This window comes from Culex pipiens, chromosome 2 (assembly GCF_016801865.2).
Source record: "Culex pipiens pallens isolate TS chromosome 2, TS_CPP_V2, whole genome shotgun sequence".
NCBI classification, from domain to species: domain Eukaryota; kingdom Metazoa; phylum Arthropoda; class Insecta; order Diptera; family Culicidae; genus Culex; species Culex pipiens.
This window is the reverse complement of record NC_068938.1, coordinates 77,155,852-77,174,129: the sequence shown is the minus strand read 5'-3', so window position 1 is coordinate 77,174,129 and position 18,278 is coordinate 77,155,852. Positions and strand designations below refer to the sequence as shown.

The 18,278-nt window shown below is 37.2% G+C and overlaps 1 protein-coding gene across 2 annotated transcripts in view; it reads left to right on the top strand.

Moving 5' to 3' along the window:
• The first annotated feature begins 4,406 nt into the window (after nt 1-4,406).
• The window catches only part of LOC120413518 (villin-like protein quail), a 36,501-nt gene continuing 22,629 nt past the window's right edge, over nt 4,407-18,278 (top strand). The window contains exons 1-2 of one of the 2 annotated variants that reach the window (XM_039574380.2): nt 4,407-4,728; nt 8,489-9,281. In XM_039574380.2, coding sequence (XP_039430314.1) covers nt 9,261-9,281 — 21 coding nt within the window. In that variant the 5' untranslated portion in view covers nt 4,407-4,728; nt 8,489-9,260. Of the gene's footprint in view, nt 4,729-8,204; nt 9,282-18,278 lie in introns of those variants that run through there. The other variant, XM_039574381.2, reaches the window with a different exon arrangement.

Here is an 18,278-nt window from a genome sequence, read left to right as displayed (position 1 = left end):
TTTTTGTTTTATAACACCATTTTTTCTTTAAAAATGATTTCCTAACAGTAACAGTGTATTTTTAGATGCTTCAGAAGTTATTATCCTCAGAGACGAGAAAAGGCGAGAAGACAACGAGAAAGACGACATCATCCTGTGGTGAACCTGAAAATTTAGAGAAGTTTTCTTTTCATTGTATTTTAAACGTAATGGCTCCGGCAATTTTAAAAGGTGCAAGCCTTACGCTACTGTATTAAATAAACAAACAAACAAACAAATAAACTTTGAGAATCAAATTTTCTGATCATTTGATTAATTCTGTTTGAACATAACAATAAATTGTATAGAACAAGATCATGAGGAGTTTTTCATTTATTATTTTTCAGAGCATTTTTAAAAAATTGGTTCCAAAGAGTTAAAAAAATGTATACTTCCACTTGAAATTCGGGAATTTACAGGAATTTTGCAAATTTCCCACACTCAAAAAAATTAGTTCGCGTCAAAATAAACAGAGTTCATGCCAACGGGAATCAGGAAGAAAACTGTTCAATTTTGAATTTTGCACCATAAAAGTTGAACAGTTTTCTTCCTGGTTCCCGTTGGCATGAAATCTGTTTATTTTGACGCGAACTCATTTTTTTGCGTGCAGGAAATGATTTTTTTTAATCATTGGTTCGCCCCTGGGAAATTGATTTTATTTTTTTATTTTTTTTTTTCAACTTAAATTACAGTATTTCCCATTTTCTCCTCATAAGAAAGGACTGTTTTAGGTTAACAGAAGCGGCCATGTTGAAAGTAGTTTAGTTTGACAATTCGTCAGCTAGCACTTGTGACATAGACCATTTTGGTCGAAAATGAGTTAATGATGACGTTTTGCTATACTTAACAAACACTACAAGATGCTTTAACCCGATTTTGGAAACTCGCTTCCGTTTCCCGGATATCGCGATACACACTTGTTTATCATCAAAATGATCGTGCACACTTGTGACACGTCATACATGTTGTTGGAAAATGTGGAAAAAATTTCTTGATTTTCACAAATTTATGTACACACATACTTTCTAAAGACAATGCAACCTTTTGTTTTTGAAAATATACTCATTAAGTCGGTTAAACTATTGATTTAAGCCCTTGTTTAAGCCTATTTTATTTTGTATGGGAATTCTGTGCACACTTGTGACACGTAGTACAATTTTACTTTCGAAACACGCTTGTGACACGTGCTTTTCAGAATTTTGTTTACATTATTTACTGTATCTTTTAACTGGTGTAACCAAATTAGTTGAAACTTGGAGCGTTTGTCAAGCGATAGTATACGAATCGATTGCTTCAAAAAGTTTGGCTCTATCATTCATAGTTTTGCAATTATTTACCAACGAACTTTAAAAATCGATTTTCTCGAAAAGTACTAAATGGTCGCTGTCACAAGATAGCACACAACTGACGAATTGTTTTTTTTTTTTTTTGCTCTTTGTTTATCCCATCCCAGGTTTGCCCATACAAGGCTTTGAAGCCAATTTTGGCAGCGGTCTATACAAAAATGGTACGTAAATTCATGGAATTATCTGATCGAATTGGTGTCTCCGACAAAGTTGTAGGAAATCCGATTTTTATTTGAAATTTTTCACAAAATCAATTGCTCACAATCCGTCTTTTTAAATTATTAATTTATAAAAAAAAGTTTTTTGAGACAAAAACGCAACTTTTAAGCCATAGAAAAAAATGCCGTCAAGTTAAGATTTAAAAAATGTATTTTTTTGAATAATAGAAATTTTAATCTTATATCAAAGACATTATTCTGGGTAGGCCATTTCTGGAGTTTTTTTTTTTTTTTTTAGAAGGTTCAATAAACCAAAATATCAGTTTTTGCTTTTTGGGTGGTTTCAAAAACACCCAAAAAGCAAAAACTGGAATTTTGGTTTATTGGACCTTTAAAAAAACTCCAGATTTGTTATAGCCTTGTTCGTTAGGCTAATGCAAATAGTTTTCACAGTTTTTGTCCCTTGGTTCTGGCTGGGGTCGAGGGGAATGCATTTAAAATTGATTTCTGCTGATTGCACTCAAATTTCCATTAACATTTTGAAGTTTGTTGAAAAAAATATTTTTTTGCGAGCCGATTTTTAAGGGGGAGACAAAAACTTCTTAAAATATTTGTACCAGCCTTCATTTAAAATAACACACATCAACCAAATTTGTATCATTCAACTAAAAATATTACCTTAACCTGATAAAAAGTTGTAAACTAACAGGCTCTCGTCACAAATAAACAATCAATTACAATTACAATTACCTTAAATTACTTTGAAGTGAACGTTATGGTCCAATTGGTGTTTTGCTCATGTGACCGCATCTAACAGTGATGATTAGATTCACATCTCACATTTGGTACGACATTGTTCATTGAATGAACTTCGTTCTCTCTGTTCCTCGTCATGGAAACGCTGCACAGTGGGAAAAAAGGGCCCGAAAAATTACCGAAACATGATTTCGCGCAAACCATCGATTGCTATACACCAAAAGCTTCGTTTTTGCACCAGGAACAATAATCCGATGAAAAATCGCACTGCACGAACCGATGGCCGGAGTACAGGCCACCGGAAGATCCGGATTTTTGGAAAAAGTGTCAGATTATTCCAATTGTGAACTGATAAGCTTTCTTCTACCATGAATAGTAATGCATAACAATCCTAGAATAATATTAAATACCATAGGACCCTTCGGAACCGGTTCCACCGATCTCCGGTGGCCACATCCGGAACTGCATTTGGAAACAGTGTTAACCAGTCATGCGACGTATCAAACTTCTTGATTTTGGATGGGGACATGAGTTATACACTCCTCTCTTAAAAATATGAAGTTTGATATGTCGCAAGAGTGGTTTCAGGAATTTGCCAAATATGATCTTCGGATGTGGCCACCGGAGAACCCAGGAACCGGTCACCGGAGGTAAAAATACATTTTAAGGATACTCTCCGTCCAAAATCAAGAAGTTTGATACGTCGCATGACTAGTTTACGCTGTTTCCTAATGCGGCTCCGGATGTGGCCACCGGAGATCGGTGGAACCGGTTCCGATGGGTCCTATGGTATATAATATGATTCTAGGATTGTTTTGCGTGACTATGCATGATAGAAGAAAGCTTATCAGTTCAGAATTGGATAAATCTGACACTTTTTTCCAAAAATCCGGATCTTCCGGTGGCCTGTACTCCGGCCACCGGTCCGTGCAGTGCGATTTTTCATCGGATTATTGTTCCTGGTGCAAAAACGAAGCTTTTGGTGTATAGCAATCGATGGTTTGCACGAAATCATGTTGCGGTAATTTTTTGGGTCCTTTTTTCCCACTGTGCGCTGATTTAGCCAATTAAGTTTTTAAATAGAGCCCACGACTGTCAAGGTATGCAGGAATACCTCAAAAAACAACAAATAAACACACGTACTAAAAGAGATAAAGAGAGACACAGAAAAAGGGGTAAACTAAACGGAAAAAAACCCTATTAGCAGCAAAAAAGCATGTTCTGAAAATACCGGAGTCACGGTTCAGTTGGGCCACCAACATTTTATGTATCTGTGCTATGCCAATGATGATGATGACTGTGCGATGGCTTCGATAGAAAGCAGAGCATTTTTGTTTGGATGGGCACGAGCACAACAAAAGAAAACCCTTCTCTCCCGCTCCAGCCACCTCACTCACTAAAGCAGAGAAAACGCATTTCCCAATCAGTCATCGGCGTCGTCCCAACGTTGGCATGATGTAGGGCTAACATGGCAGCTGCTGACTGCAGTGGGTATAAAAAATACTCATGACGGTTTTTTTCCGTTGAATGCTGAAATGCAAACGTGCTAATCGAGTGTAAAACGTGGTGCGTGATTTGATTTGGGGGGAGGGTTGGGCAAAATTGTAATTTGTAACTCCATTACCTCAAAAAGTAATAAAGTTTTCGAAGTTAATGTGTCTTACAAAAAAAATCGTCTGATTATGAGGAATTTGCCAAAGTTTGTAGTTAGTGTACACAATTTGTAATGTTTGACTTAAGGAAGTATGGCCAGCTTATTTTTGTTCGTTAAAAAAAGTCAAACTAAGGCATAACCCAACATTCCCCCCAGCAATGAACTCACAACAATGTGCCTCGTCGGATGCACCACCAGTGCAAAATCCGCTGTTTGCTGATGATTGCGATTTTCATTTTTCTCGCGCCTCCACCTGTCCAATATTGTGTACAATCAACGTGCAATACTGCGCTGTTTTCCACAGCACGACTGCACCTCGTATCTCACCCCAGTTTTCAGCAGTTTTATCTATCCAACCGTCTGGCATTGCACACCTTTTCTATACAACACAACTCAACCGCACAACGTGGCTTCGTGGGGTTCGCCGTTTAGTGATGATCTTATCACGAGTTAGTTAATAACAGAGCATCGCCGCGCCCGCGTCCGATTTATTGTCCGCCGATAGATCGTCCCGAGTTGAAATGATGAAATTCCGTGAAAAATGGCTCAAGTTTTGCCAACACAAAGAAAATTAACCAAAAAAAAAAAACATCATTAGCATAGCAATAGCTGTACCATCAGCCTCAGCGTTGTCATAGCACATAGAGTCGTCACGGGTGTTTGTCAATTTGCTGACCGCAGAGGTTCAGCTCCGGGCTCGGTCGTTCATCATCCAGGCTGATGGATACCAGCTTGCCAGCCAGCAGCAACTACTAGAACAGTGATACATTTTCATAGTGGAATGGAACGTAAAACGGTGATTGTGCCTATTTAGGGCAAAGAGTGAAAAAACGGAAAAAAAACAACTGAAAAAAATCTAAAGCGGGGCTTAATTCGAGCAGACGGTAATAACTTGGAAATCACATTTTTTGATATTTGAAAATACTAGACAAATAACATTTTATGTTATTTATAACGTAATTATTGTCTGCCTGTGTGGATCAATCGGACCGCGCACTGGACTCACAATCCAAAGGTCGCCGGTTCGAATCCCGGGGCGGACGCAAAAAATTCTAAGTGTAAATATAGGTATTCGGTGCCCTCTCCCCGTGCCCATACCTTCACACTTAGGAGACCCGGGAGGCGGTGTCTTGTCGCAAAAAGAACGATACACGCCTGTGGATCCGTTGACGAAACCGCAAGGTTTAAGAGGGCCACATTATAAGGTGTTACGTCGATTCCGTTTTGTTATTTATAACAAGATTTGTTATTCGTCGTTATGATTTTTTTTGTTATTGGATTGTTATTGTAAAAACAGACCAATAACATTTGTCGTTATTCTTCGAACTAATCTTTGCTATTATTGTTTGTTATTTTAACAACTAATCCGATCATCCCAATAACAGTTGAAGTTATTCTTCCATAACAAAAAATGTTGATCCTAAGTTGTTTTGGCTTTAAACCAATATCAGACCAAAAACAAATTTTGTTATGATAACATAAACTGTTATTAAACCCTTATGCAAAAATGGATTTTACAAGAAGATTCCATAACACTTTCTGTTATTTTAACAATATTTGTTCTTGAAACGGCATGAATTTTGTTATTACCGTCTGCCCGGGAACGATTAAAATTATCAAATAAAAAAAAGTCACAAAGGATTATAATATGGAATAAGTACTGTATAAGGTCTGTGGTACGGTAAAAGTTTCTAAACTTATTTTGAAATTGTTCAAAGTTTTGGAAATAAACTTTAGTTGTAAACAATTTAAAGTTTGACAGAAACCTAGTATTATGTTTTGTTCAGAAACTTATGCCGAACATTTTACTACAAAAAGCTCATGAAAAGATGATTTCTATGAAAAATGGATATAACAAATACTATTACAAAAATCAAAAAAGGTGCAAAAAAAGTTTGTACACCTTTTGAAAAATTGACAAATCACCATTAAACCATTCTCTCAACTCCAAATAGACATCCTTGACTGATTGAAAAAATAATTTGGATTGAATATAAAGTTTACTAACTACTAAGTGTGAAAGTTTATATAACTCTGGAAATTCTATATAAAACTTATCTAAACTTAATTTTGCAAACTTTTAATTTAACTAAATGTCAATATATTACCATAGAATTGCTAAACAAACATTTTGGAGTGGGTATAACACCGTTTTGGGGGTCTTTGTATCGATAGAATAGATTTTTCGTTGGAATTTCGTACCAACCCGGAATTACGTCGTCGGAAAATCCGCCGGCATCCGAACCGGTCCACGATTCACAAGTCAACTTATGTGGAATCTGAAAGGGCACAAAATTTCCGATCTTTTGATACCCAAACATCTAGGTTTTCTGTAAAACCCACGTTTTTAAATACGTAGGTAAAAACGTTATTATGGTTTCGTTTGAGCAACCTGCCAAAAATGTATGAAATTTCGTAATTTTTGTTCTCGTGAATCAAACTTACTTTTTGCTCAGGTATTTAAAAACGTGGGTTTTGTAGAAAACCTAGATGTTTGGTTATCAAAAGATTGGAAATTTTATGCCCTTTTCGATGCCACCTAGCTTGTAATTCGTGGACCGGTTCGGATGCCGGCGGATTTTCCGACGACGTAATTCCGGGTTGGTACGAAATTCCAACGAAAAATCTATTCTATCGATACAAACACCCCCAAAACGGTGTTATACCCACTCCAAAATGTTTATTTAGCAATTCTATGGTAATATATTGACAATTAGTTGAATTTAAAGTTTGCCAAATTAAGATTAGATAAGTTTTTTATGAACTTTTATACTAAGTAGTTAGTAAACTTTATATTCAATCCAAATTTTTTTTTAATCTGTCAAGGATGCCTATTTGGAGTTGGGAGACTGGATTTTTGGTGATTTGTCAATAAATAACTTTATTTATGTTAATTTTTCGAAAGGTGTACAAACTTTTTTTGCACCTTTTTTGATTTTTGTGATAGTATTTGTTATATATCTTTTTATAGAAATCATCTTTTCATGAGCTTTTTGCAACAAAATGTTCGGCATAAGTTTCTGAACAAAACGTTTCTGTCAAACTTTAAATTGTTTACATGTTTCATCACAAAATGTGCATTGTGCCCAAGGGGTGTAAATACTATTTTTACATACTGTAAGTATTTATAACCATTTAAAAAAATATATGTTTAATAACCATGTTGTTAAGTTGAAGGAAGTTTTGTTCGAATAGTTAAAAATAAAACGTGTGATCAGTTGTAAGCAGATTGTTTTTACATACATGATTTATCATTATGTCTTCGGCAGTCGCGTGTTTTTGGCATTTCTTATAAGAGTTTTTACAAAGTGTGTACATGATACACGTACGTGACTGCCATGGGATATATAAATTTTCACTGGAAAAAAACATTTAAACTGATTGTAAACTATTTAGAATAAAACAATTATAATTGAATTTGTCACTTGGAAGCTTTTTTGCAAAAAAAAACTATGATTTTTGGAATGCAAATTACAAAAACCCTAGACAATAGAAGATTATGCAAAAAGTTGCAAAAAGAGGATTTTTTCAGCACGTTTCGTACATTTATCCAACGAGGTTCACCGAGTTTTGCAACGAGTTCCATACAACATTTTTTGCAATTCCAAAAAACACTCACTGAGTGAAATTTTATGTCAAATTTTCATATATTTTGTCAATAAATCGTTTAAATCAAAAAAATGTTGAAAAGTGTTACTTTTCGAAACAAGTGCAGAAAAGTTCAACTTTTCAGCACCCATTTGAGTGCTGAAAAGTAGAACTTTTCAGCATTTATTTTGAAAAGTGTTGCTGTTCGATTCTGTTATTTTTGGTACAGAAAAGTAGGCTATTTCGTCGTTCAAGAATGACAGGAAAAGTAAATAGTTTCACGACGGAATTGCAAAATAGTAGTTTATGCAACAAGTTGCAAAAAGATGTTTTTTCAGCACGAGTCGTACATTTATCCAACGAGGTTCACCGAGTTGGATAAATACGAAGAGTGCTGAAAAAATCAAGTTTTTCAACGAGTTCCATACAACATTTTTTTGCAATTCCAAAAAACACACACTGATTGAAATTTTATGTCAAATTTTCATGTATTTTGTCAATAAATCGTTTAAATCAAAAAAATGTTGAAAAGTGTTACTTTTCGAAACAACGAAACGAACTTTTCAGCACTTGTTTCGAAAAGTAATACTTTTCAACATTTTGTTGATTCAAACGATTTATTGACAAAATAAATGAACTTATAATTTCACTCAATGAGTGATTTTCTGAAATGCAAAAAAAAAATCTTGCATGGTACTCGTTGCCAAACTTGATTTTTTCAGCACTCGTCGCATTAATCCAACTCGGTGAACCTCGTTGGTGAAAAAATCTTCTTTTTGCAACTTGTTGCATACACTACTATTAACGAATATTGACCCAAAATGAAGAAGAAACAATTTTATTTAAATCATGAAGACTAATATGGTTGTCCAAACCATGATCCAAACGGTCAAAATAGGTACAATCACCCTTTCAATCAACACAATTTTTCTCATTGTGTGCCATTTCGTTCCAATTTTCATCGGTAGCATGAAAACATCAACCGTCGCGACGACCAAATAGGTGGAATAGGTGGGTTGGCTCTCCTCCCCCCACTATGCATAGAATGGTTTAGTTTTGGGTGAAAAATAACAAAACAGAGTGGTTGTGCCAAGTGATGAGAAAAAAGAACCTCCCAGCGACTATGTCGTCGTGACTACGTGTGTGTGTGTGTGTGTTTGTGTGAAAAGGGGGGAAAGGTAAGCCCAATTGATGCTACCTGTCGCAGCAGCAGCAGCAGAAGAAGAACAGTCAGAAGAAGCAGGAGGAGAGAGGTTAATGGGGAGAGCGCGCGCGAAAAAAAATCGCATTCATTCAGAAATCGGTATGGCCTTTAGTTGGAGCGTGGGTGGCATCCCGGTATGGTGAACGAAAAACGAGGCTCTCTGGGCTTGGTGGAGCAGACTGCCAGCGTCAGTACGCTAGAATCGGTCTAATTGATTGAAAGTGAAATTCGACGCTGGTGACAAAATTAGACGAGAAATTGGATTAGTTCTTTTTTGTGAACAGCAGTGTGATTTGAAAAAAACTAATTTGAAGTGAAAATTGGTCGAAAATATATCCATGTGATCTCATCGTTTACTGCGAAGAACATCACGATAAGTGACGACTCGAGCAAATTGTGTGTGTCAAGAGCTGAGTAATTGAAAGATGGTGATAAGCATCCCGTGATTGATTGCAGGAGCTTGTTGTGTTATTCAATTGGCAGTACCAAGTCGAGGAACGTTTGTTTGGCATCGTAGAACTTCAGAAGCTGCAGCAATGAGCAAACAAATGGCAAAGGTAAGTTTTCTGCTTGCAGTATGATATAAAAAGATCCAATGATAACAACCCTTCATATTAACGTGAAATCACCTTTTTTTTGAATCAACAATAGGGTGTCCAGAATATGGGACTTTTTTTCAAAACCTCGCTCCACAAGTTGAATATTGTTCCTTGACCTATATAAGGACTCTGGGCCAAATATGTATGAGCAAAATCGATCATCATTTGCCCATTGATACTCGGAGGTGAAGTTTGTATGGAAAAAAACCGAAAAAATGTATGGAAAACCCAAGTTTCTTACGGTTTGGTTTGCACGGTGCGCTACTTCCATCCAAATATTCCCAAAAGTTAAATTCTTATTTTTAATTAAATGCTCCACAACTTTGTAGAACAAAACCTAAAAAAAAACTGTAAAACTTGATCCTGAAAAGTTATTAGCGATTTAAAAAAGAGTTAATTTCTATGAATTTCATAATTCTCGTAAAAACAAAGAAAAACAACAACAAAAAAACATTTTTGGGAAATGATTTATCTGAGGAGTAGTTAATTCTAGTGTTTGGGTCATTCTGTGTAATAGGATAGAACCTCTAAAGTAGGATATCCTACTAAAAGTAGATATCTAGTAGTCCTGGGAAAAAAATCCCGGGAATTCCCGTGATTTCCCGCAAAAAAAATATTTCCCGTTTCCTGTTTTCCGGGAAATTTGAAAATTCCAGGAAAGTTTAAGCGAGAGTATACTTTTACTTAACGTTTTTGCTCCAGGGTTTATAAAATATTCAGAAAAATAAAATAAAATTGAAGAACTTTATTTCATTTCAAATCATCAAATCAAAGTTAAAAATTTAATTGCTGAAACATTCAAAACTGGAAATGGGATCTTGCTTATTTGCTGGGCGATAAAATCTACGATTTTTTGGAATAAAAATAAACAATTATAGTTTTGGTCTAATTTTTTTTTTTGGTCTTCCCTTGAAAATAAGTAAATAAACCCATTCCCGCCAAAACCAAATTGAGTTTTTATTTAACAAGCCCAAATTGAATGAAAATTGTCATTGTTATCCGAGCATTCGTTGGTGAAGGTTGTCTGAATCAACATGACTCGTCGCGTCCCGGCGCAAAACGCCGGCAATATTGCCCTACCTGCGGCTCAAGCAGGCAAAAAAGTGGGAATTTCCAAAAGGAAGGTTGAGGCCTCAACTGATGGCCAAAAACCGGGAATTTCCAAAAGGAAGGTGCTTTTGGAAGTGACATCGAACAGCAAAAAGACGAAAAAGAGCGACGGTACTGTACCGATGGATGAGGAGGAGGAGAACTCTTCATCGCACGAGGAGCAGCTATTGAAGAACAACAAGTTTGCTGGACTGCCTGACGAGGACCAGGTAGCGGAAGCAAAGGAGAATGAAGTGAAACAGCGAAAGGAGAAACTGCCTCCTTTTTATGTGCGGCAATCAGCAGCAACGATCGACTTTCGTGCGGGGCTGGTTGAACTCATCAAGTCTGGGAAAGTCCTAGGCAACATTCGTCTGTGTCAAGACGGATTTAAGGTGCTGGTGCAATCCAGGCAGCACTATCAACTGGTCAAGGATTACTTGACCGAAAACGAGGCGGAGTACTTTACCCATGATGTCGCCATGGATAAGCCGTACAAAATCGTCGTCAGAGGTCTGTACGACATGCCAGTGGAGGAATTAGCTGCCGAGCTAAAAGTTTTGAAACTGGATGTGTTGGCCGTGCACAAAATGAGCCGACGCAACAAAGACATCAAGTACCGTGACCAGCTCTACCTGCTGCATTTGGCTAAGGGATCGACGACGCTTCCTGAGCTGAAGGCAATTCGAGCGGTTTTCAACATCATCGTGTCGTGGGAGCGATACCGACCAGTGCATCGTGACGTCACACAATGCTTCAACTGCCTGGGTTTCGGGCACGGAGGTAAGAACTGCCACCTGAAGCGTCGTTGCGCCAAATGTGGTACCGATGCGCACATCACATCCCAGTGCATCCAAGATTCGCTGGTGAAGTGCCTCAACTGCAACGGTGAGCACTCGTCAACCGACCGAAAGTGCCCCAAGAGAGCTGAGTTCGTGAAAATTCGGCAGCAAGCATCGACGAAGAATCAGCCTCAGCGTCGTAGAACTCCTCCAGCCCTGGTGGAGCAAAATTTTCCACCTCTTCAACCGCGACGCCAGGTCCCGAACTTGGCACCGTTGCCGTTGGATCCCAGGAAGAGAGCTGAGATGAATCATCCACGGCCGGGTTCCAGCCAGGAGCCGAGACCGCCACCACCGGGCTTCAGCCAGGAGCCAAGACCAACCCAAGAACCAGCAGTTGAGGAAAATGGTAATGATCTTTACACCTCAACCGAACTCCTCAATATTTTCAAACAGATGTCCGCTGCACTGCGTGGATGCAAAACCAAGACCCAGCAGATTGAAGTGCTGACCTCGTTCGTCATCCAGTATGGATCGTAGGTCCCTCAAGCTGCTGAATTGGAACGCTTGCTCCATTAGGAGGAAGCACTTAGAGCTGGTGGATTTTCTTCGCGAGAAGGAGATCGACGTAGCTGCCATCACGGAAACTCATCTGAAGCCCGGTGAAAAAGTTTATCTGCAAAACTACAAGATCGCGACGCAGCTCGATAGGACCACCTCTGGAGGAGGAGGTGTGCTTGTGGCTGTTCATCGTGATCTCAAGCCACGCCGGCTGCCACACTTCAAGCTGGACATCATCGAGGCCGTTGGGGTGGAAATTCCCACTTCGGTTGGCCCAGTACTCTTCATTGCTGCATACTGCCCACGTCAGGTGAATTCCAGAGATGGTTCAGCAGCAAAACTGAAGAGCGATATCCAGAAGCTGACACGGCGGAGCGCAAAGTACATCATTGCTGGTGACCTCAACGCGAAGCATGAAGTTTGGGGCAACAGCAGGAGGAATCGGAACGGAGTGATTCTGCACAACGATCTGCAAAACGGATACTACAACGTTGTGAGTCCGGATCGTCCAACGAGGGTGGCTCGGTCTGGGAATCACTCAATCATCGACTTCTTCATTACCAATATGGCTGAGAACGTGGCTCATCCTGAGGTGTTTGAAGAGTTGAGTTCTGATCACTACCCGGTGGTTGTGGAGGTTGGAGCTTCCGTTACTCCGCAGCGGCAACCAACCCGGAAAGATTACCACAACGTTGACTGGCAGCAGTTTCAGCAAGTGGTAGACAGCAACATCGACTATGATCAACACCCGGAAACTTCTGCTGATATTGATCGTTCGCTGGAGGTGATCCAGCAGGCTATCAACCAAGCAGAGGCTGCCAACGTTCGGGAGGTTCCTGTTAATTTTAAGGTAACTGATATTGACGTAGATACTAAACACTTGATTAGACTTAGGAATGTTTATAGGAGACAATATCAACGGACTGGGGACTATGACAAAAAGATTTCAGTGAACAATTTGAACAAAATCATACAAGACCGACTTGACAATATCAGAAATCAAGAATTTTCAAAACATGTAAGCCAGCTTGGGAATTATTCAAAACCATTTTGGAAACTTTCAAAAGTTCTTAAAAACAAACCAAAGCATATTCCTCCTCTTATTGTTGAGGATTCTCCTTTGATTACATCCGAGGAAAAGGCAAATGCACTTGGGCTTCATTTTGTTAGTTCACATAATCTTGGCGCTTCCATGACCAGCCGTAAAGAAACATCAGTAGCCAATAGTATTTCAACAATCAATGACTCTACCTTTGAATTTCCTGCAGATTCCCATGTTTCTGGTGAGGAAGTCAAAGTTGCAGTTAAACAAATGAAAAATATGAAAGCTCCAGGCTTTGATAACATTTTTAATCTAGTGTTGAAAAAACAGAGTGATCAGTTCTTTCAACATCTAGCCAATATTTTCAATAAATGTTTGCAACTTGGTTACTTCCCCACCAATTGGAAACTGGGCAAAGTCATACCAATTTTGAAGCCTCAAAAAGATCCAACATCGCCAACAAGTTATCGTCCCATTAGTCTTTTAAGTAGTCTGTCCAAACTCTTTGAGAAGGTCATCTATTCAAGGCTGTTGGATTTTACCAACGATAATAACATAATTTTGAACGAGCAGTTTGGCTTCCGTAAGGGACATAATACTGCTCATCAGCTTACGAGAGTAACTAAAATCATCAAGCAGAACAAGCTTGAGTCTAAATCAACTGCTATGGCTTTGTTGGATGTTGAGAAGGCTTTTGACAATGTTTGGCATGATGGTTTGATACATAAACTGTATTTATGCGGTTTTCCAATGTATCTTATCAAAATTATCCAGCACTATCTTTCGGAGAGATCGTTCAGGGTTTTTCTGAATGGGATTGCTTCTGGATTATTCAACATTGATGCTGGGGTTCCCCAAGGAAGTATTCTTGGCCCACTTCTGTACAATATTTTTACATCTGATTTGCCTACTCTTCCTGGTAATGGTGTGTTGTCACTTTTTGCTGATGACACTGCCGTTATTTATAAGGGTAAAATAACCAGATATTTAGTTGGCCGTCTTCAGAAGGGTCTTGACGTTCTTTCCGAATACTTTGGCGACTGGAAAATTCGCATAAATGCAGCCAAAACTCAAACCATCATTTTTCCACTTTCCAAATCGGCCAGATTTGCCCCAAAGGATGATGTTTTGATTAAAATGAATGATGTTTCAATACCCTGGTCAAAGGAAGTTGTCTATTTAGGTCTCATACTTGACTCGAAACTATTGTTTCGGCAGCATGTAGATAAAATATTGAACAAGTGCAGCATTCTCATCAGGTGTTTGTATCCTTTAATTAACAGAAAATCAAAGCTTTCTTTGAAAAATAAGTTAGCAGTTTACAAACAAATAATTTACCCCGTTATTGAGTATGCAGTACCTGTTTGGGAGTGTTGCGCTAGAACTCATAAATTGAAGCTCCAGCGTGTCCAAAACAAGGTACTCAAAATGGTTTTGAATGTTCCTGGCTGGACAAGATCAAGTGAGGTTCATGAATTAGCAGAAGTAAAAATGTTGGATCAGAAGATTCAAGAAAAATGTTTGAAATTCAGGGAAAAATGTGCTATTTCTGAATACCCCTTGATTCAAGGATTGGTTTAGTTTATTGTAAGTTTAAGTTAGTTTTAGGTTAGGTTATGTTTTCTTAACATTTTTTTTTTCCTCACTGTTCCTAGTGTTACAAAAATGATAAATCATATACTTTTAAAGTTAAGAAAATGAACAGTGTTTAAATCACGAAAAGCAAACTAAAGCTGAAGAGCCACAGCTGACCACTTATTATGTAAACCAAATGTAATTATTATAAGAAAGATTCAATAAAGTATATTTAATTCAAAAAAAAAAAAAAAAGAATGAAAATTGAATACTTTTCAACAAAACAAATACATTTCAACATAATAAAATAAGTTAATTTATTTTTTTCTTGAAGTTGCATGATTTTTCACAAACAGTTAAGTCATAATTGATCCTCACACTTATTTTGACCATAAAAGTTGCTGTCCTGTACAATTTTGATGCTAAAAATAAATCAGAACCGGAATGAGGATAATTTTCAATACAATTTAAATTTCCCGGGAATTCCCGGATTTCCCGGGAAATTTGGCAACCGTCCATAAAAAAGACTGTTCAAATATGAAAAATCTGTACCTTTAGAATGGATTTTCTGATCGATTTTGTGTTTTCGGCAAACTTTCAGGTATAGCTTAAAATATAAAAAAATAAAGACACATGATTTTTTTTCGAAACTCTAGCTACACTGCCAAATGATTATTGAAATAATAATGTAACTCAAAAGATCACATTTTTTGTCATCTAAAATATATTTTCAAAAATGGGGTTTTTCACCATCTTCTGATGAAAAATTCTAAGCAATACCCAAAACTTTGCCGAAGATACAGAATCGGTAAGAAAATCCATTCTAAAGGTACAGATTTTTGATATTTTAGCAGCATTTTTGTATGGACGGATACCAAAACTGTTTGAAGACTTGCATGGAAGAACCAATGATGCAAAATTACTTCTTTAATCATAGAAAAAGTACACACAAAGTTTCATCCAAATAGAAAATTACAAAAATGGAGCTTCAAAAATTCGACCCAAAATTCACTCTTGATTCCCTTTGAGAGCCGCCATCACATGGCAAAACAAACTGCAGTAATTATTCCAGCCGGCTTTAAATGAACCCGCTAATATTTGTTTTATATAAACAAAAAACATTTCTTTTCTTCCTTTCCACGCTCATGTCATACCCCATTATTCAATCAACGCGGCCAACACCAATCTTAGCAGCAGAGGTAGAAAAATGAGGATAAAATTGATCCAAATAAGGAAGGAAAAACCAAACCCAACAATAATTCGCAATCATTGCAGTTCGCGAGTTGATCACGCTTTTGCCTTTGCTGGCGCACAAAATTAAGTTATTTAAAGTCTCTCAGCACAACATGAATCGTGCAACCCGGCTCAAATTTCAAATCTTGGGAAAAACAGTGGCAAACCACCTTTCAAACATGGGAAGAACCAAATTCGAGCGCAATGAACCGCGGTTAATCAGCTTTATTGCTGATTATTGCCGAGGGTGGTTCTAAAAATAGTCGGTACAGAAGGCAAAATTGAACATCAAACAATCTATTCAATCATTCGTCACATTGTGAGAATAGAAAGAAACCATCAAACTGCTCGAATTTACAATGGAACGCAAATCGTCTCTTTTATGTGCTCCTTTTCCAGTTCTTGCACTAATTATAGGCCACTGCCCGACCGATCAATGAGTTTTATTGCGCGCCTCTGGTTCAGGTATTTTTTGTGACTGGAAGAACGCGAAACGTCCCATCTTTTTTTTTCGTGGAAAAGAGTGTGCAGATGATTCTTTCTGTGCAAAGTTAACGACGTGTCAATATGGGATGGAAACATAAAATTTATAAAAAATCAAATCATCACATAATATTCATAGTTTTTGGAAAGTAATTAAAGAAAATTAGAAAATAACTCCTGGCTGTTTGTTCATTTTTAAATTGCTTAAGGAAGTAAAACGTTCTTGAAATTTTACTTTTTTATGGATTTAGCACAACAAATATGAGTTTGAAATTATTTCAATCGATACGTTTTGTTTTTTTTTTTAATTTTTGGAAAAGTTGGAATCCATATCAAATAGGGAATCCGCTGTACTCATTTTTTTCCAATTTTTATCTATCCTTGTATGGTGTCTACTTAACTTGCCGCAATATGCAATATGCTGCTACCTGGAATTTCGTAATATTTTTTAAAAAAATCATTATTTATAATTTTACTTAATATTCCGATTCCGATCTGTGGCTCTAAAATTCTATATGTTTTTAGCTGATGGTTTTCTATAGATCAAATTTTAAGAAAAAAATTAATTAGATGATAGACAACATATTTCAACAAAACTGATATTTGCCAAATCAATGCATACAACACTATTAAACGAACACTGCGGCGCGTCCAAATGTGCAATTGAATACTATAATTTTACACTCACGTTAAAAAAATATGATGGTAATCATGTTAATATTAAATCTGAGAATGGTGACAGATTTTGTGTCAAAAATGTGTAATTTTACATCAGTAACTGTTAAAATTTTAATCGAAATCAAATCAAATTATTCACTCTACAGCTTTGCCTTGACGTTCTCGATTGCGAGATTCCTACTCGAAACTAGGTGTCCGAAGGCTTGATTGTTGAGGCAATTGCGAATCTCTTTTTACACCTTAGCTTCCATCTACCCCGGGATTCGAACTGACGACCTTTGGATTGTTAGTCCAACTGCCTACCAGCGACTCCACCAGGACAGGACCCAGGGAGACGACTCCTACACCTGGACTGAGCTATCGACCTAACCCCTAGGTTAGACCGGGGCCAACATTTACTTTCCCATCCGACGGAAGGCGTGATCAGACAAATCTCGTCTCAAAATTTTGCCACCGGGACCTTCTGGGATCGAACCCAGGCCGACTGGGTGAGAGGCAACCACGCTTACCCCTACACCACGGTCCCGGGTAATCATTTAATCAAAATAGCAAAATAGCAATATATTTTAGGAAAAATTATTCAAAAAGAGGTAATATTCAACCAACCGAATTTCCAACCTTCCAAAATTAAACTTTATTAACTGTATCTCTCAACTACATCCACACTAACTTTTCAAAAAGCGATGTCTTGTCTTCCTTCATACCATCAAAGTTCTTTAAAAAGTGGGCACACAAAAATAATAAAAAATGCCAACACTTTTCATTTGCCAAAAAAAAATAAAAAAAAGTGGTTATTTATTATTTGAATTATAGTTTAATAATTCATTGACTCAAAAAAAATATTATTAAAAAATTTATAATTTATTTACTCAAAAAAAATATTTTAAAACCATAAATCCGACAAATTTTAATTTTATTATTTTTTTTTTAATTTTCTTTTACGTTTTGGCAGAACGCAGAACTGTTGTGATGTCATAATCTTTTTGTGGTACTTTTAGCACAGAGAACAGATGTACATCTAGGTTCTAACTTGTGTGTAAACATTGTTGCACTAAAAAAAATGCGTTGCATACAATCTTGCATCAAAGAAATTAGAGTGTGCAGGATACGCTTGGCGGCGACGGTGGCTGAGAATACTTGACTTAACAATGAAAAAGGCTCAATAATTTCAAAAGAAAATAAATGTTAACTTCGTTTAAATATAAAATTCACTTCTGTATATGTAATTCCAGTTTTATGCAGTGATTAGATGGTCCAACGTTCTGCTACTGTAGGCCATCATGATTTTAGAAGTGGCGCTATCTAGGCGGATGGTGCACACCCTAGCTCTTTTCAACGTATTTTGGTTTGAATTTTTACACACGGTTTTCAATGCTGTTTGTTCAATGATATATTTATCTTTTCTCTGTGCTTTTAGCTTGTTTTTATTTAATTAGGCCTGTAATTTGAAGTCTATTCCTTCACCTCCTTTCGACGCAACCAAGCCTTAAAAGACAATAATATTTCAAGATA